Source organism: Haemaphysalis longicornis, unplaced genomic scaffold (genome assembly GCF_048455015.1).
Source record: "Haemaphysalis longicornis isolate Haplotype H1 unplaced genomic scaffold, Haemaphysalis longicornis Haplotype H1 scaffold_26, whole genome shotgun sequence".
Lineage (NCBI taxonomy): Eukaryota > Metazoa > Arthropoda > Arachnida > Ixodida > Ixodidae > Haemaphysalis > Haemaphysalis longicornis.
The window spans coordinates 2,529,743-2,550,056 of NW_027526319.1; the positions used below are offsets into that span (position 1 = coordinate 2,529,743).

Consider the following 20,314-nt stretch of genomic DNA (forward strand, 5'->3'; position numbering starts at 1 on the left):
CTCATAACTCAGCAGATGGAACTGGAATGGCTACAGCAGCTACAGTGATTTTGAGGCGACTGCCATCAGCAAACACCTGAAAACCACTTCCTACAACAACGCACTGCCTCACAAGTTCTGCATATTTGCAACTTTGGATGCCACTGCCTACATGGATTCCATGGTTGAACACGAAGCCTTTATTGTACATTTGGATTAAAAAGCCCCAAAGTTTCCTTGAATTGGAAAAAAAGGGATAATTTGCAATTAGATTTTATACTCCAGTTTTTTTTGCGTAACTTTCGAAATATTATGACCCAAATAGTACTTTTTGTTCACACACCTGGCATCAGAAGGCTGAAAGTATTTATGGATTTCAAATCTTCGTGAAGTGTAGATTCTCATGTGGCTCACCAGTTATAATAGGAGCGTGGGAATATTCATTTTTCATATAAACAATAGAATATTACTTTACTGTTTATTCACGTAGAAGGTTGAGGCATTGAAAAATGTTGCAGTATTACCAATGGTGAGGTTAGGCTGCGTTTTGCTCCGAAAATTACATTTTACGATTATTTTTGTTGCTACGTACTTTGCCCTCACCAGTGCTTCGATGCAATCTACCACCATACAAAATCACTTAGGTAACCAATAAGAATTGAGCGCCTCTACCTTATTTTTCCCAACTGTACCCTGACTGTGCTATTAAAACACCCTTGCAGTTCAAATGTCGGGGTCGGGTCCCCTCTGCCAAACTGAAGAACATTGAGTGTGGTGACAGGTGCAGAATGTTGCATACGGTATCTGGAGGCAATCTGCATGACATGGATACAATAAAATGCATATTCTAGGTGCATCTTTCTTGTTTAAAGTGTGATGTCTTCATTGCACAGGAATGACAAAAACAAAGTTTGACAATCAGTATAAGGCGTCCATTTATTATGCGCTCACGTTTTAGCACACTTGCTTGTGAGCAAATACTGTAGAAGGCAACACTGAGGTTCGTAACCTAGACTAAGAAAGCATGGCTAAAGGACACAGATATAGAGTGAATGGGCAGGAGCTCACAGACCGAAACATATGGAATACCTTATTTCTACAGATCCAGGTGCAATTTTGTGTAACAGCCACTGTATTTGCCTATGATAAAAGGTGCGTACAGTTTCTCGGCAAAGTTCTTCGAGAAGTACCGTACCCGTTGTGCCCCGAGTTTTCCTTGGTTGATGAAGGGTTAAGGGATGATATTTTGTAACCCTGTGCCATGTACGGAAAACACTGACTTTATTCCAGTGTTTAGATTGTAAGAATGCAATGCATGTGCTAGCGTGCAGTCTGTCTGCAATCTTCTCATATGTATGCAATTATCCATCGTCAGATGCTGAAGTTGCTTTTAAGGCAATGTTTTTCTGACACACTCTGAACACGAAAATTTGCCACCATGTGATCTTGTTGAGTAATGACCAGTTCTGTGTGAAGCTTGTTTGACACTGGAAGCAAACGGCCTTCCATCACTGTGCACCCTTTTACTTAGCAAAGGTCCTGTAAAACAATGATTTTTTCACAAATGTTGTATACAACCAAATTTTTTTTGCATGCAACATCTCATTTATATATACCTGCACTTAACAAGAAAATCTTTTTGGTATAGGCCAGAAATATCACATTTTGGTTGCGTAAAAATGCAATAAAAACACGTATTGTTTTACAACAAAATTTCAGACATGGATTCCCGAAACAGTTTTTTAACCCAAAAAAATGTTTCATGACAATCACCTAGCTTTTTTTTAGGAAAGCACATCTGACCTGCAACCCACTAGGGCTCCTTGCTAGAGTGCTATCTTTCATGATTAACCAGGTATTGCTTTTGAGTAATGCTCTTCGGACAGATGGCACACGAGTATGGCCTCTCGCCAGAATGTGATCTTTATACTTAACAAGGTGGGGTTTTTGAGTAAACCCTTGCTGACAGATGCTACACACATAGGGCCTCTGGCCAGAATGCAATCTTTCATGAATGACCAGGTAACTCTTTCCACAAAAACTTTTCTGACAAGTCGTACACACATAGGCTGCTTGCCAGAGTGCAATCTTTCATAAGTAACCAGGTTCCCTCTATCACTAAAGCTCTTTCGAGGTTCTGCACGCATACAGCCTCTCACCAGAGTGCCGTCATTCGTGCCTAACCAGGTTTATTTTATTACTGAAGCTCTTCTGACAGATGCTACACAGCTAGGGCCTCTCACCAAAGTGCAGCCTTTCATGAGAAACCAGGTTCCTTCTATCATTATAGCTTTTTTGACAGATGCTGCACACATACGGCCTTTCACCAGAGTGCGATCGTTCGTGCCTAACCAAGTTTTTTTTTTGAGTAAAGCTCTTCTGACAGATGCTGCACAGATAGGGCCTCTCACCAGAGTGCATTCTTTCATGAGCAACCAAAATGCTTTTTAGAGTGAAGCTCTTTTGACAGGTAGAGCACACATAAGGCCTCTCACCAGAGTGCCGTCGTTCGTGCCTAACCAGGTTCATTTTATGACTGAAGCTCTGCTGACAGATGCTACACACATACGGCTTTTCACCAGAGTGCACTTTTGCGTGGCTAACCAGGTGTTCTTTACGAGTAAAGCGCTGGTGACAAATGCTACACACAAAGTGCTTCTCACCAGAGTGCAATTTTTTATGAACAGTAAGGCTGCCATTAGTTGTAAAGCTCTTCTGACAGATGCTACACAGGTAGGGCTTCTCACCAGCGTGCACTCTTTTATGATAAAGCAGGCCACTTCTATCAGCATAGCTTTTTTGACAGATGCTGCACACATACGGCCTCTCACCAGAGTGCGATCGTTCGTGCCTATCCAAGTTTTTTTTTTCAGTAAAGCTCTTCTGACAGATGCTGCACAGATAGGGCCTCTCACCAGAGTGCAATCTTTCATGAGCAACCAAAAAGCCTTTTCGAGTGAAGCTCTTTTGACAAGTAGTGCACAAATAAGGCCTCTCACCAGAGTGTATCTTTTCATGAGCAACCAGGTTGCTTTTTTGAGTGAAGCTCTTTTGACAAGTAGTACACACATAACGCCTCTCACCAGAGCAGATCCTTTCATGAGCAACGAGGCTGTCTGTTTTAGTGAAGCTCTTCTGACAGATGCTGCAAGTGTAGGGACTCTCGCCGGTCTGCAATCTGATATGGTTATCCTGGCATCGTTTACCACGAAAGGATTTCTTGTAAACAGTGCAAACGCCATGCATTTTACCGGAGCACACCTCCATGTATGTGCTCTGGAGGTTGCTTTCTTGATAGAACAGGCAGGAAGATGGCTCCTCTTCAAACTGGATTGCCAGACTGTCATCAGAAAGTCACAAGTGGGCAAAATTACACACAAGCTTAACCAGAATTGCAACAAAATAATGCAAGAAACATGAAAAGATAGCTGCTGGGCCTAACAAAGCAGTTGATCTGTACAAAAATGCTCGGTGTTAGTGCAAACATACTAACAGTAAACAAAAGAGAAGGTCATAACTTTAGTAAACAGCTTGCAAGCTGCGAGTAGGCTGTTGGGTCTGTAATTCTTAAGGTCCTTGGTATCTCCCTTTTTTTTAATTAGAATAACGTTGGCGTTTTGCCCGGCTATTGGCACTTTTTATGTGTTTAATAAGCATTCAAAAATGGTGCAGCAGGCTTTTCCAGTACTATATCTCCTCCTTCCTTCAAAAGATATTAAGGTTATGCTGTCGTCACCTCCAGCTTTCGCTCTTCTCATGTCCTTGAGAGCCTTTCCTACTTCCTCTTCAGTAAGGAGAGAGACATATCAAATTAAGCTTGTACTCTCAGTGGTTTCCCGTGATCTAACGTTGCTGGCATACAGTCTGGTGTAGAATCGTTTTGCTGCCTTTATTGTTACCCAGCTGTAATGTTATTCAGCTCTCCTCCGAATGGGTACATTCTGTCTTTGTCGATGTGAAGGTCCCTCTTAGTTGGTTTCCTACTTCATCCTATTTGCAGCATCTCCTCTATCACTGATTGATTGTAGGGTTTAACGCGCCGACGCAACGCAGGCGATGAGGCGCGCCGTAGTGGAGGGCTCCGGATTAATTTTGACCGCCTGGGGATCTGTAACGGGCGCCGAAATCTCGTACACACAGGCGTTTTTGCTATTCGCCTCCATCAGAAAAGCGGCCACCGCGGCCGGGAATCGAACCCACGACCTCGTGCTCAGCAGCGCAACGCCTTAGCCACTGAGCCACCGCGGCGGTACCCTCTACCACTGCCATGTTATATGCTTGAATGTCATGTTTTACTTCTGTTAAAAGGACAGACAACCGATTTTTGTCGCATATATGTTCTCTAGCTCATATGAAAGCCAGCGTTTTATATAACCCGGTAACCACAAGCAATTTCTAAACAAATTCGCGGAAATAATTTTAATTTGGCAGCAAACTTCCTGAAATCGGAAGGGTGGCGGTTCGTAGTGTCGAAACTTGACACTACAATATGTGTCCCTGTCATGTGACCTGCAAACCTAGCAGCTACTGTAACTGCTGAAACGTTTATTTACGTATTGAAAACCTTTTAACATAAGTATTTGTACAAGGTTAAATTGTATATGTTTTTCTAAATATTATTTTGAAAATTTTAAAAACACGCCGCCCGGCATCGCTGGGTTGCTCTCAGTGTGGCTAAGTGAGTCTCCATGCCCAGAATCAACAGCAGCGTTCAGTAAACAGACCCAGACAAGGAGCTTTGACGATTCTGCCTGAGTCAGAGGCGTTTGTCCTGCCAAAATACTTGATTTCTGTTTCCAAATATGCCAACAGCAGCTTAAAAAAAAAAAAAAAACGCGCCGGGGAAAAATGGAATTTCCCACCTCCACAACATAAAGCCAGATTCTACCTATCGTCTATCCCAACAGACGCAAAATTCGTGCAAAATAGACCGTTGCATTAAAAAACACATAAAAGATTAGGAAAACCTGCGATTCAAACTTTTTAGCTGGGGACAAGTTTTAAAATATCGTTTTTCATTTCACATAAGACAAAAGTATGTTGCCGAGCTACTCTATGTCATGGTTGCCAGCATAATTTTTGGGAGGGACACATACGGCCCATAGACCTAAAAATTTCGATTTGAAAAGTTCTAGGGCGTTAGCAGCAAAACCGTTTCTCATCAAGGTGCTTTAGTGATGCCCTTTCATATGGGATAGAGAATATATACTCGACAAAAATCGGTTCTGTCCCTTTAATCTATTTATACTGCTCTGCTAACTCAATTCGGTCCACTGCACTTTACATGTTCATGTTCTTAGGTTCCGCAATTAGCTCCTTCATTATCTTAGCCAGTTTCCCCCCTTTCTTTCCTACATGCTGCTTCTCCCACAGCTGCTACTGATTCTGTGGTTGCCTTTGTTAGGTTGTTGTTTAGCCTGTCTACACTATTTTCGTTCTCATTTAGAAGCTAAAATATGTTTTAGAGTTATTTAAACTCCTCCGTTACGGCTCTCACTGACTGCATGTTGGGATGGTTAGCATCCCCGAGTTTCTTTTTTTCTCTCGAGATTCAGGCTTACCTTGCACCTAGCCATCCCATGATCACTGCTTCGAACCTTACTCAGAACCTCTAGGTCCTGCACAATACCCAGACTGTCACTTAAGATGAAGTCAATAAAATGGTAAGCCAGGCTCAGCACTGTGTACATGTACAGGCAACAGCATTACAAGGATTGCGCCTTTACCTACCCTGTGCTGCCGGGATGTGGGCAACAGGAGCAGTCGTCAAGGCTAGCTTTTCCCACAGTGTCTGCACTGGCTTGTGAAACACAGTCTTTGTTAGGTACTAAGGCATTGGCATTGCTCCCCTCCGGCACTGAAAAAATCAAGTGACAGCATCCAAGGAAACCGGTGTTATGTCAATCTTTAGTGTACACATGAATACACCATGCGTGTTTGCCACATCCAATAAAACTTGCTGATACCTGGCGCATCTTGTGAACCCTCAGGTAAACTTCTATAGTGGAGCATTAGGTCCCGGACACTATTACACATACGAAGGCATAAACACTACCTATAAGTAGGGTTGTTCGTTTTCGGGTAAAACCCGATTTTACCCGATTCTTGCACCCCGAACAAGTTTCAGGAGAATCGGGTTAAACCCGATTTCTCCCCGAATAAACCTCCCTGTAGCGATCTGCACAATCGTGAGTTGCTGTAGATTCCCTTAATGTAGATTCCCTTAATGACGAGTTCAACCAGTATTTGCTGGAAGCGAGCCCCACAAACCCAGCTCTCGAACTAATCGAGTATTGGCATGACTCTACTTCTCGCTACCCAAGGCTTGCAAAAGCTGCACTGACATTGTTGTGCCTAGCTAATGGTAGCTGTGATGTGGAGAGAACTTTCTCCCAGCTGAGATATGTTCAACGACCGGACAGATCTCGAATGGAGACTGACATGTTGCGCATGCAGATGATAATGTATGTCAACAAGGACGTGTAAAAAATCGATGACCAGATTTTCGAGAATAAAATGTATAATTTCTAAGAGTCAATGTTTACTGATTCATTCATTTTCAAACACCACTGATTCATTTTCAAACAAACACAAAATTTCGGGTAGTATACTGTATTTGCTATAATACTCTGGTGTCTGTTCCAATTACCAGCTTGAAACACCAAATTTAACGTGTTATACTTAAAAAGCCCGTGATACGTTTTGATAAGCTCAGTGTAAGTTCTGATAAGTACAACCGTATATTTAACCCGAAAAAACCCGAAGTAAGGAATGGTTTCGCAAAAAAACTGATTTTTCCCCGAATATCAGTTTGAAAAATACCGCCCGATTTTTACCCCCCGAATTTGAAAAAATATAAAACCCGAAAACGAACAACCCTACCTATAAGTGCCTGAATGGTCTAGAAAAAGTTAGCAGGCTTGTGCAAGTTGGTGAACTCAATAAATATGATATATGACACGACATCTCATGCTACCTTTGAAATTGGTGAATTATGCTAAAGGAAACCTGCTTGTTTCTATTAGGTGCGCATTTGACCTACCCAGCGCCTTTTCACCTTCACTAGAAACAAATACTTCGTAATAGGCCTTTGTGCAAGAACTATGGTGGCATTTAGACTGTGCTCATGGCTTTACAGGTCACATTTTCATGTTTGTTGTGACTAGAACTTGAGGTTTTGCAAACTTCATTTGTACTACTAGTACCGTATAGGACCACTGCTGTAAATATTTTAATGCCATAAGTATTCACAACCAGTTTGTGAACATTGCTAACTGGTGTTTTGCAATAAGTTTGCACAAATGTCTGCTAGAAACTACATAAATGTCTCGTAGCACTGTTGGTATCTGCTGCTTTGCAGGGCAAGCGACAGGCTTTCAATATTGCTGGATAGATGCCAGACACAACATATGGCCACCATTAGATCAGCATGCAGATGAGGTGTAGCGATGTATAAGGTATAAACTATTTGCAAATGCAGTGGCATCTTGTTGATACGATTCTAAGTGATTCGAATTTCGGGATGATATGAATTGCTGAGAAGCCATGGCGAAACTGCATTGTTTGCAATGGACAAAATTTCAGCTCTTACGGACAGACCTGCGCAGCCCTGCGGATGATAGGAACGAGCCGGCGAGGCACCCGCCTGCCTAGCTAGTGTGCGACGGCAACGTACGGGCTCTCCCTTCCTTCTCGGTTACTCTTTCTCTGGGAACAGACGGGCTGTTGTGCGAGTGCTTGAGGCGTGGCGAGTCTACTGCGGTCGTGCTGCCAGGGGAGAACGCCCTGATGGCCTTGGGTAGGCACTAACGTAGCTCAGTTGCTGGCATCTCATTGGTCCTTGGTGGGGGACTGCCCCTTCAGAACGCGCTGCTCCTCGCCGTTGCTGCCGCCTGCTTACGGTGAATAATTCGTTGCTGAGATGCGTGTGCAAGATTTTTACGGTGAATGGGCTTCTCTTAACCAAAAAAGCCAAGGTACTGTCTGCTATGTCGCACCAGCGAAAAGCCCTTTCTTCGGAGGAGGAGCCGGAGATTCTGAATAAAGCCGACAGCGATTCGTAAAGGAAGTGCAGCAACTTGGCAAAAGAGCTTTCCCTGTCGCCGTCAATGTTGTGCACCATCGTTGCAAAACGTGCAGCGGTTCAGCGTGAATGTCAAGCAGGCCAAAACAGCAGAGCATGTCAAGTTTGAAGATGTCCTCCTTTCGTGGTTCAAGGAAGTAATTGCGACTGGAGTGAACATCGAAGCAAAACTGCTCGGGAAGAAAGCAAATGACGTTCCCCTTTCGCTTAGAATTGAAAGCTTGCAGAATTCCGGTGGGAGGGCTTGCTAGGCAGTGGCATGGTCCTGTATATGAAACCATGTGCGGCGAAAGAAAGAAGGTGGACGACTGCCGGCGCATCTATCCGAGTATGAAGCACAGGACGTATTTAACTCAAACAAGGTGGGAAGTGAAACCATGCATGCCCTGGACTTTGCGGCGTGCAATGAGCTTGGGCACCGCGAGTGAGGAGACAAGTGCGAATTTTACACATTCCTGCAAAGCTGCTTGGCAACATGGAAGTTAAAAAAGCAGAAAAACACCACGAATTACTTTACAAGAAAGTAAGAAGAGACATAAACAAAAACTTTTCTTAGTGCTCAATTTTCGGTCCGTGTTGGAATTTCGGATAGCAATAAATTTCACGGTCTTGCAAGATTCATATCGAGGGTCCACTGTAACGGTTAAAGGAACTGTGCAGAACTCACCACCGACTATTCAGAATGGATTTTGAGACAAACTCTATAACCCCAGCAATTTCCTCCAACAAGAATTATAAAAATCCCTTCAGTGTCACCGTAGCTACATGACATGAAAATTCATGCATAATTGTTCCGCCTCCACACGATTGCAGGCAATGTGGCAAATGCAGCGCGCTCTCTTCCCAAGGGGGAGGGGGGGGGGCGGCCCATGATGTTTTCTTTAGCGGCCATCGATTTTGGCAGCCAGCGACGGTCACAGGCCAGGCAGTTTTTGTTTTTCTCGGCAACATGTATTAGTCAATTTCTTATGTGTTGCGAAAATAAGCAGGCACTTGTGCTTGATTGCTAGCTGCAGGCATGCTAGTAGGGCGTTTTTGAAGGAATAAATTCTTCTTGGCAAGCGGTCTCATTGAAAGTGAATTATTGCTCCAACTGCACGGACATGAACAAAAGTGTACATACATATGTACAGTCAGCCAAATGTTTACCTAGCTTGCGACAGCGGCGATTTTTCTGTCTCGACTTAACAGAGTGTCATCACAGCAGACATCAGCAAGTCAGCAAGCAGAGTCATGCAGAATAAGCAGTGCGCACAAAGCTACTTTTTTGTCACAGTACACATGTAAACTAAATGAAAAAAATTCAGAGCACAGAAGAGTCGTAACTTGGAAATATGCCAAGAAAAACAAAAAAGACCAACATTCCCGCTCTTTGTCAACAAAAACAGCACATGTACTTGTATCTATCTCTTTGTTACGTCTGATTGACAGTTTTCCTCTCACAGTCAGAACATGGCCACGACATTCTAGACTTCAAACTAGTAAGGTGGTTTAACAATTTCCCACTCACATCAGTGTCTCTTTTTAAATTCCCCATGTAGATAAATTCTTATAGTTTAAAACAACGCCATGAGCATACTGGATCAAGATTTTACAAAAAGTTATTGAGAAGGAGTGTGCCAATGAAATTTGTAATTGTGCTGTCACCTACTTGAATGTATGAATAGAGAAAAGATTTTGTAACCTCACCGAGAAATTCCTCTTCCGTTTGGGAGCTTGTGCTGACGTGGAGCACAAGGGCGCACTGTGTACCTGAAAAATATTTATAGTAAATACATACAGAATAGCCTTTACACAGAAAAAATTTGAAGGTTCATTGGTGTATCTACAAATGCATAGGAATCTCATCCTCGTGCAGAAACCTGAGGCTGACCCAATGCGCGCACCTTGCTCTGGCCTGCACAACTCCAGAAGACTTTTTTTGCACATACTTTATACACTGCGCCAACTATGCATAACACTGTCTCAGTGGTCACGTTTGTCTGCACTGAAGTGGCATTGCCCGCCTGTCACTTCTTTTGTTGCAGCAGTGAAACATTAAAATAGCATGCTACGATTCAGACTTTAGAAGAGAACACACAGGACTAGTGCAGGAGTCCAGTGCTCCAGTCAGCAGGTCCACCGCTAGTCCCCATGTGTTCTCTGTCTGTTTGAGGTCTCATCCGTTACACCGCTTTAATTCTTTCATTGCTCCAGCAGCCAACTCGCCCACATTAATGCTAAGGTAAATGCCCTTTTGTTGCCCACCAGTATCAGCCCTTCATCGCTGTCTTTCTCATTTACTCCTCTTTTGCCACCTGCATCGGCTTCAGACTTGACTTAAACGCATAGAAGTGGTTGCGTAACTCAAAAGACCTATCAAAGCAGCGGCAGCTGCATTTCCACGCTTCTACTTGTCTGCGCGGCAACACAACCAGTGTTCCCAGGCCTTCCATGCGCTACATTCCCAGTCGTTATTTGCTCTGTTATCTCTCGCTCTGTTGATCAAGAAAAACGGCTCTATTGCTGAAGTAATGGGAAATCTTGCCGACATGCCCAATCTATTGTTGATGCAATAACGAGAAGGGTACCTGTGGCACTATAGGTGATGGTTGCCTGTGTTTTTTGGCAGCAGGACACATCCCAGTTGCGGTCTGCATCCCTGGACATTGCCATGATGCAGCTCTCGGGCACTGACGATGTCACACGTGGCATGCGGGAACTTTGTGCCTTCTGTAACCAAAAAAGGCAGCCAGTGAACATTTTCACAATCATATTTAGCTCCAAGAGAACCAGGAATAAGCCAGTTAGTAATTTTGTAGTTTTATTTCCCAACAAATAAATGGTTAACAGGTCACTTTCCTGCTATAAAATTCAATAACCATGCATGCATTCTTCAGTCGCTTCTGTGTTCGAAATACGGGCACTATCACGCACAATTGTATATGTCAATGTTGAAAGCTTCCTGCAAGCTTAGGTCCCAAGAGGTTTAGTGGCAAAAGGACGACAAATGAACCTCTGTTTCATGAAAACCAGTGGCGAGACAGCGTAAACAGAATTGGGAGCAGTTTTTGCAGCAGCAAAATTTCAATTTTGGAAATAGAATTACCTTGATTTGGAGCAGTTCACGACATTGAATAACTTGTCTTAGGAGCTTAGAAAACAACTTTGTAGCAACTTTAAGGGATAAACACCTTTTTGAGTCGGTTTAAAATACATATCAGACTGAAATAACTTTCAAAGAGCATTTTGCTTAGTATCACTAAGTACAAACTGTACTACCTTCTTGCAAACTTCATAAGTTTTATTGAGGCTGTGTGCACAGACAATGTATACACTACCATAAAAAATTGAAATTGAAGAGCACTGCAATTGGGAGGTATTTTTTACCATTTCAATGCAGCAATAACTATGTTTGCAATCTGTCCCTGAATTGTATGCAGAAGTGTTGCGCCACGGCACAGTTCCTCGAAGCGTTTACTTAGGTAATTTTAGTATTGTTGCTTTGGTCAGCCACTTCGCTTTTGGTATTGAATTTCACTTGACATACATCAATTATTATTGCTTGCATAACCCGTCCTCCTAAAAGGTGCCAATGTCCGAACATATCGGGGCAATGCAGCACGCACCACTTCTGGCGAGCTATTCTTCAATGGACGTTATTCCAGTACTGGTCCTCGTGGCGGCCGCGGCGGCGAATTTAAGAGTCAGGGCCGGGAAGACCTTGCTGTCAAAACACTTGTGGATGAAGCATCCCCTTCGCCTAATCACTCCCTGCCCCACTCTCGTCACTCGTTTCTTTTACATGAAAGCTATGGAAGCAGGTGCCCATTACCGACACTAACCTGCAGTGGGTGAAGGACCGTTTTCTTTCATTTTTTTTACTTTGTGACTCCCACTTTTTTAGCCATGTGCTCAATGCTTGGGCAGCCTTTTTTCCTGTTGTAAGCTTTGCCCATTTTCCTTTGGAAGGTTTCTTTTCTGTGTGTGTTTATACAAAGCCACCACTAACACTTCAGAATGTGGGTACTTATAAAAGGCTGCAGCAGTAGAAAGTAGTAACTCCTCTTCCAGTCGCACGCAGGGGTGGGCCAGGTATTTAATTCGCCAGGGCTGAACTGACCGAAATGATGTGGGTTCAATTTCCGGCCAAGGTGGCCACTTTTGTTATGAATGCAAAAAGCCAAAACACCCGTGTGTTCGAGATTTCGGTGCACGGTCTTCATCAAAAGCCCCTGGTGGTCAAAATTAATGCGTTAGAAGCTCTCGTGTTCACTTCAATCTTTTCTTGTCATATGTGCACTTACAAGTGAGCGATGAGAAGAGTGGTGACCTGAATGCAAAACGCAGGTGACATAACGATACCAAGATGAACACCGCTCTTGGCAAAAAATAGCGCCACTTGGGCTGCATGGAAAGCCATGGTGTCAGCTCTGCATATTTTTCCAACCAAAAGTAATGCCTGTGTTGAAATCCTTGCATATAAGGCTGTTTTACTGCAGTATGGCGCAATTTCCACAACTGTGATGGCTTTGGAGCAGCCTGGCATAGGAAAACGGCATTGTATCAAAACTACACAATATGCGCAGTTGTGAATCCCCTGAAAAACTGCACTGCTGGATCAATAAACACCTCGCTATTAAAGTTCGACAGAATACCTTGCAACAGTTTTTGCTATCGTAAAATGCACAGTGAACACTATCAAAGATCTAAGAAGATTATTCTAGGCTGGTGACGTTAGTTCGAAACACTCTCCGTATGAAAGGAGATAACACGTGCGGTCTGAAGAGTGAAACATACGTAGCGAGGTGTTTATTGATCCAGTAGTGCAGTTTTCCAGGGGTGAAACAGCTGCGTATATTGTGCAGTTTTGATATAACGCCATTTTCCTACGCCAGGCTGCTCCAAGAAAATTGCGCCATACTGCTGTAAAACAGCTTCACTTGGCCCACGGATAACACAGATAACATAGCCCGGCGCGGCCGGTCGGCAAAAACAAAACATAAAGAAACAAACCGAAAACGTGGTTCGTGGCATTGCCCCCCCTTCCAAAAGGGCATCAACCCGATGCTAAAATAAAAGACAGTCCAAACAAACAACAAAAAAGTATCATCTTGCGTAGTAAGGTTTTAAGCGAACCACATAGACGAATTCGGGCAGCTTGCGTCGTCGTGATGTTCCGGAATCACCATCAAGGATCACCTCGTAGGTAAGTTGGCCAATACGTTTTAGAATCCCATAGGGTCCGAAATAACATTGCAGAAGCTTCTCATTGAGTTCACGCCGTCAGATGGGAGTCCAAACCCACGCACGATCCCCTGGGCGGTACTCGGCGTCTCGGCGTTGGAGGTTGTAGCACCCGGCATCCACCAGCTGCTGGTTTGTTGTGCGAACTCGAGCGAGCTGGCAGGCCTCCTCCACATGCTGAAGGTGTCCTTGGACGTCAGCATTGAGGTCATCGTATTCTACGCGCGGAAGCATGGAGTCAAACATCGCAGTCGGCCATCTTCCGTAGACAAGCTTAAACGGTGTAATCGTGTAGTTTCCTGGATAGCCATGTTGTAAGCAAACGTGACATCAGGAAGGACTGCGTCCCAAGTCTTATGTTCAATGTCGACGTACATAGACAGCATATCTGTGATCGTCTTTTTCAGATGTTCCGTTCGTCCATTTGTTTGGGGGCGGTACGCCATCATTCTTCGGTGATCCGTGTTGCTGTAGTGTAAGATTCCTTGCATAAGCTCCACGGTCCAAGATTAGAATTTCAGGGGCTTCATGCTGCAGCACAACTTGGTTTATGAAGAACTTGGCGACTTCTTGTGCAGTCCCCCTCGGAAGAGCGGTATTTTCTGCATACCACATTATATAGTCTGTTGCTACGACAGTCCACTTGCTTTCAGATCGCGACGTTGGCAACGAGCCCAGAAGGTCCATTCCAATATGTTGGAAGAGCCTCGTTGGGACGCTGATCGGCTGCAGAAGTCTGGCGGGTCTCGTCAGTGGCGTTTTTCGTCGCCGGCAGTCACGGCAGCTCCGAATGTAGTGGGTGACGTGGGATTTAAGGCGGGACCAGTAGTACTTCGTTTTGATTTTTCCAATAGTGCGAGCTGTCCCGAGATGTCTGGAAGACGGATCGTTGTGGCATGCTTCCAAAATTTCGTCATGAAGGTCTGCGGGAATGACAAGATAATTCGTTCTCGTTACAGGGCTGAAATTCTTCACAAGGACAGAGTTTCTCAGGCTGAATGCCGGCAAGTTCCGTTTGAACGCCCTAGGCACGGCGACATTGCGTTCTTCGAGGTGGTTTGTTGTGCTATCATGACATGTAAATTGCGGTCGGCACATTTATGGGCAGCTAGATCACTCTCCATCACGACTCCGAAGCGCTGTTTTCATCAGTCTAGAGGTGATGAGTCAACAGGGGTGTGGAACAGGGAGTCGGCGTCGGGGTGTTTCCAGCCGGATTTATAGATGATTGCAATGTCGAACTCTTGAAGGCGCCAGCTCCACCGCCCAAGACGGCCAGAGGGGTCCTTCAAATTGGCGAGCCAACACAGCGCATGGTGGTCTGCACAACCTTTAATGGTCTACCATACACGTATGGGTGAAATTTTGAAATGGCCCATATAATTGCGAGGCACTCCTTCTCACAGGCTGAGTAGGTTTTCTCCTCCTTCGGCAGACCATGGCTGACAGGCGATTACTTTTTCGCAACCGCTTTGCTTTTGCATGAGGATGGCCCCCAAGCCTATATCACTGGCGTCCATGTGTGCATTTCCGTTTCGGCGTTTTTTTTAAATGAGCGAGCATGGGCGGGCTTTGCAAGCATTGTTGCAGATTGGAGAATGCTTTTTCTTGGCCGGTTTCCGAGCTGAAAGGGGTGCTATCTTTCATCAAGTTCAACAGTGGCTCTGCAATGCGTGCGAAGTTTATGACAAGCCGCCGGTAGTATGCACGCAATCCGAGAAATCTTCGCACGCCATTCTTACCTTTCGGTCTTGGGAAGTTTGCTATGGCTGAAGTTTTCGCTGGGTCAGGCAGGACACTTGCAATGTTGACGACATGCCCCAAAAAGTTGTGTTCCTCATACATGAAGCGGCACTTTTCAGGCTTCAGGGTTAGCCCCAATGAGCAGATAGCCTCAAGTACAGACTCCAACCTTGCAAGGTGTTCGTTGAAAGTTCAGGGGAATAACACAACGTCGTCAAGGTATACGAGACTGGTGTGCCACTTCACGCCACCTATCACGGTGTCCATGACTCTTTGAAACATTGCTGGTGCCGTGCACAGTCCGAATAGCATCACCTTGAGCTCGTAAAGGCCGTCCGGGTTATGAATGCAGTCTTCTCTCAGTCTCTCTTGACTCCTTCTATTTGCCACTAGCGTGTCTTTAGATCCATCGATGAGAAGTACTTCACATGGCAGAAATGGTCGAGGGCATGATCGATTCGTGGCAGGGGGTACAACGTTGTTGTGATGCGGGTTGTTTTGTAGATGAGGAGGTTAAGTTGAACTGACGGACAAGAAGCGAGGCACATGACGTCACACAACGACAGACTCTATTCACAAGACAAAATTAGGAAGATACACAAATTAACCTTAAACTAATGTAATCACACGAGTAGATGTCCTACAAAACAAAGTTATTAACTAAAAGAGTATCGCTCATGCCTGGCAGTACACGGCGTCAAATGCGGCTCGTAACATAGGTTCCCTGAAGTTCTCGGGCTAGTAACAGAGGTTCCTGAACGTTCTCGTCCAGCAGGTCACACCCCAAACCTCGTTCCTCCAGCTCTCGTACCATGACTGTCCGGCTTCCTCGTCTTCCTCCCCCTTTTTTTCCCTCCATGCAATCGTTTTTCACCACCGCACGCCCACCCCTGCCTTGTCACTTCGATCTACCGACCACTGTGTGGTGAGCAGTGCCTCCTCACAAATATGTCCTTTTTCGTGATCTTGTTCTGTCGCCAATAATCAATGCAGAACTTTAATGTGCCATCTTTTTCTTCACGTACGACCGGTGCAGCTCAGGGGTTTTTGACGGCTGTATAATGCCGTTGCTGAGCATGTCTTCCACTTGTGTCTGGATGGCTTCCCGCTCATGTAAAGACACGTGGTTCGGCGATTCTCGGGTAGGTCAAGATCCATTTTCGGCTATAATTCAGTGCTTCGCTAGAGGTGTCTGACGTATTTTGAGTTTGACAAGAAACATTCGCTGTACAACGCAGCAAAGCCAATAATTTGTTCCGTTCTTCTTGCGGTTGCGCTGGATTCTGGTACGGGTAGGGTGAAGGTGAACACTTGAAGCCGGCTGGTCCTTGGTTGTTGTTGGAGAGGTATTCTTTGATATCAGTAGGGTGCTGGCCGGGTTGGGGGTGTGGTGTGTCGATGGAGAATCCTCGCAAACCGAGCCTCTTGTAAGGGCAGCGACGGTAGATGTGGTCAGCCTCTCCACAGTGGTGGCACAGTGGGCGATTATTGGTCGTTCACCACACGTCAGCCATCCTCGGTGTCTGGTATTGGACTACAGGGGGTCGGTCAGGGGAGAGTGAACGGCAATATGGTGTGGTCTCTTGACGGATTGGAGCAGGGCGGGGTCGACGAAGTGCGGCGGAGTAGGTTATCGCTTGTGGCTCGCGGGGTGCTTCGGATGGCGTAGAAGTCCCAAACGCCTGCTGAACCTCTGCTCGGATGACGCCAGTCAGGGAAGCCACTTGAGGTGGTGGCGTCCTTGGAAAAAGCTGCCGAACATCCTCCCTGACTACTGCTCGGATGGTGTGGCGCAATATATCGGAGCTTACAGTTGCAGCACCGATGGTCTCAAAGAACAGCGCGTTGACAGGGCGGTTGTACTGGCTAGTTTGAATTTCGAGCATCCTCTCCATAGCGGCAGCTTCAGATGCGATTTCAGCCACCGTTTTAGGGGGGTTGCAGACAAGGCAAGCAAAAAGTTCATGGTTTACTCCTCGCATAAGACACCTCAGTTTCTTTTCTTCCGTCATTTCCGGGTCCGCGCAGCAAAATAGTCGCTTCATTTCTTCAACGAAAATCATGACTCTTTCGTTGGGGTGTTCAGTTCGAGTTTCAAGCAAAAGCGCAGCTTGTTTTCTCGCCACGGTAGTGAAGGTCTTAAAGAACTCGCTTTTGGACAGATCCAGTTCGTCAAAGAGCTCTCACGGTTCTCGAACGAAGTTCGAGCTGGATCTTCTAAATGAAAAAAACATGCCGGAAAGGTTCTTCATCATCTCACCTATTGAAGATGCAGACGCGTTCCAGCTTCTGCAGCGATTCTTCTGGGTCTTTAGCGGGGGCTCCCCGGAGTGATGGCAGTTCCCGGGGCTGCTGCAGGACGACTGGCGGCGTTGCTTCTCGTACCATGCTGGTGGTAGCACCAGTCGTTCCCTTGGGCCCTTCTGGCAGAAGACCGAACCAGGCGGTAAAACTTCCAGTCAGCGGCTGGCTCCTGTTGGACTGGCTTGGCGGCTTCCAGAGGTCGTAGGGAGCAAAAGGGTGCATACCTAGCACCATCACCAGATGTCACGAAGCCAAAGATGACGCAGTTGTCTTCAAGGAAAACAAGTTGATTGGAGCAAACTTGTGCTCCCCGAGCAACTCAAAGAATACACAGGTGGCAAAGCAGCAGTCAACAAAGTGACAACAAAGTGAACAAAGTCTACAAAGTGATATGCACAGGCGAGCGTCAGAGAGCCGAATGCCGTGGCATCTGCTCTGCGGGCATTTATAACTTGGCGCTAGGGTTTCTAAAATCGTCGAATTACATTCAGAACACTGTACATCAAAGAAGATTATTCTAGGCTGGCGACTGTTTGAAACACTCTCCCCATGAAAGGAGATAACACGTGCGGCATAAAGAATGGAACATGCGCTTCATTAGGCCCACGGTTAACACAGATAACATCGCCCGGCGCAGCCGGTCGGCAAAAACAAAACACAAACAAACCAACCCACAACATGATTCATGGCAATTTAGCACCTTCGATAAATCGCACCAATGCGCACCGGAGAGCACCGTCAACTCCTTGATAAACCGGGGCACACAAAGAGAGTCGACGAAGCACCGGGTTGCAATCCCGAGATGCATCGTGGACTGCACCAGAGAAGTGGTTTCCTCCACTGTCTGTTACAGTGACAGCGTGTTGACACACTCGTGCAAAGGCAGAAATGACTATATTGTTGACAAGGATGAGTTGCGTGCGTATTTATCACACAACAATGCAACAGGCCTAACTGGTATACTAATGGACAGATTTGCATATAGGCATACAAACATTGTGTTATGTGGGAATTTCGCTTACTGCAAAGATTTCTGCATGGCCAGCCGGTAGGAGTCAATATTGGAGCTTTACATTCGTTTTGCTTGAATGAGTTATCACACACACTCACTGGAGGGCCTAGACCGTGAAGGGCCTACACATTTTACCATAGCGGAGAGATGGGCCATGACTGCAGGCATGATCGTGTTGGTATGGCTCTCAGAAGAGAAGAAAAAGCTTGTAGGTGGCGGCTTAGTACCAGTACGTTGTCGCACACGTGTGGGAGATCTAGGTTGGGTGCTGGCTTTCAATAAATATTAGTTTGTAGCAGTACTGTGTTATAATGAGTTGCTTCTTTGGAACTTGTCAACATTTTCCTGAGTTTCTGTCACTGCCCATGAGATGGTGTTAGTGTAGAACCGCTCTCTCTGTCCTTGATCAACACTGCGTGCCGGTGCGCACCGTCATCGTGCACTGTGCATAGCACCGGCTTTGGAGCTAACACCTATGCGTGTTTATCGAGGACGCTAACAGATGGCGTCTGTCTTTCCTGTGTGACCACGATTCAAAACCGTTGAGGCTATTCTGTCTTCGCCGACTTTCAGTGTTTGGTACACAGACATCTTGAATGCATCAACTCTGATCCAAAGCCCTCCATCGGTGTCGAATTAACATTATTGTGTCGCACATCTAAAAACCAAAACGTTGATGTCTCCTTCAACTTTTCGTGATGGTACATGCCAACAGCAATGTTAGCGCTATAACACATATCATACGCGAAAATATTCAAGTGCAGAGATGGCAAAATTGCTTCTAAAAAGTAATTAAATTACATTACTCATCACTGTCCTGGACTTTTCTCAAATGTAATTAATTACACTGGAAATTACACGCGGTCGAAAGTAATGACATTACATTACTTATTAAAAGTAATTAAATTACTTTGTCAAAAATTCATCACTCATACACTACCAACACAGTACACTTTATTTACAAAACTCATCTACATTTACACGGCAATCTGCACGTTTTTTGTTTAACCCGACTGACTGTCGCCACGGCATTCCCGGAACGCATGAAAACGGAAGGAAGAGGCACGAGAATGCAGGCAGAGCTGTTATCGAAGCGTTTCCTTCGCGTTCATATAGTTCCAATGCCCAGAGACTCTCTGGGCATTGGAACTCTACCCGAACTTTTCTTGGTCAACTTTTGATGCAGTAGCGGACAAGCTGAATGGTAGTCAAAAGTAATTGGGAAGGTAATGAGTAATTTCCATGAAATTACTGGCCTGAAGTAATTTATTACATTAATTACCAAACACTCAAAAGTAATCCATTACATAACTCATTAAAGCAAAAAGTAATTTAATTACTGTAATTTCAAAACTGCCAAGTCTTTTCAAGCGTAGCATCTCGCCCTTTGGGTCGCGTAGTCACCCGAAACGGGAATTCGACGGAAGGGAGTTCGAATCGAATCGTGCTCACACCAATGCCGCGGCAGGCCGAAAACAACTGCAACCAAAGCGTGGCCATGTGGGCGAAACGGATGTCCGCTCAGTGAATGACGACAGCGGGACTGGCGGAATAAGCGCACACAAGCCACTTGATAACGCCTGGGGACAGATGGCTGGAAATCAAAAGCTACTGACCTCTTCCGAAGCTCGTGCGCGGAACGCAGAGATGTTTTCGCAGACCCCACAGCCGTCTCCTCAGGCACGCGAAACGTTAGTGCGATCGCCAGCACGAGCTACTTCTGTCCACTGCGCCTTCACACGCTGTGAACCAACGTTACTCTGTGAACAGCAAACACGCCCGATGGCCAGCACTGAAATGGTGCCCGGGAAAACTCTACGCTGCACAGCTAAACACGGGTGCTGATGGCGAGTTGCCGTCTGCCCTCCGTGGCGCTGTGAGCGCATGTTAACAAAGTGTTGTGGTTATTTACCGGGCCTCGTAAACTCCCTGCTTAATAACCACAATGCGTTGTTGGAACATGCGCT

General features: G+C 45.5%; 1 protein-coding gene across 1 annotated transcript; it reads right to left on the reverse strand.

Annotated features, from left to right (window-relative positions):
* Positions 1-1,811: 1,811 nt before the first annotated feature.
* On the reverse strand, positions 1,812-20,195 carry LOC144172798 (uncharacterized). Its single transcript, XM_077701407.1, has 5 exons — positions 19,964-20,195; positions 10,633-10,774; positions 9,752-9,814; positions 5,710-5,836; positions 1,812-3,319 (listed from the first exon to the last, which is right to left on the reverse strand). The coding sequence occupies exons 2-5, from the start codon at positions 10,754-10,756 to the stop codon at positions 2,209-2,211; spliced, it is 1,425 nt and encodes a 474-aa protein (XP_077557533.1). The 5' UTR covers positions 10,757-10,774; positions 19,964-20,195; the 3' UTR covers positions 1,812-2,208.
* Between the last annotated feature and the right edge of the window lie 119 nt (positions 20,196-20,314).

Coding starts and splice junctions, on each gene's coding strand:
- LOC144172798 (XM_077701407.1), bottom strand. CDS start 10,756: ATGCCACGTGTGACATCGTCAGTGCCCGAGAGCTGCATCATGGCAATG. Junction 9,815..10,632: donor CATCACCTATAGTGCCACAG/GTACCCTTCTCG, acceptor AATATTTTTCAG/GTACACAGTGCGCCCTTGTG. Junction 3,320..5,709: donor CCACATCCCGGCAGCACAGG/GTAGGTAAAGGC, acceptor TTCTGATGACAG/TCTGGCAATCCAGTTTGAAG.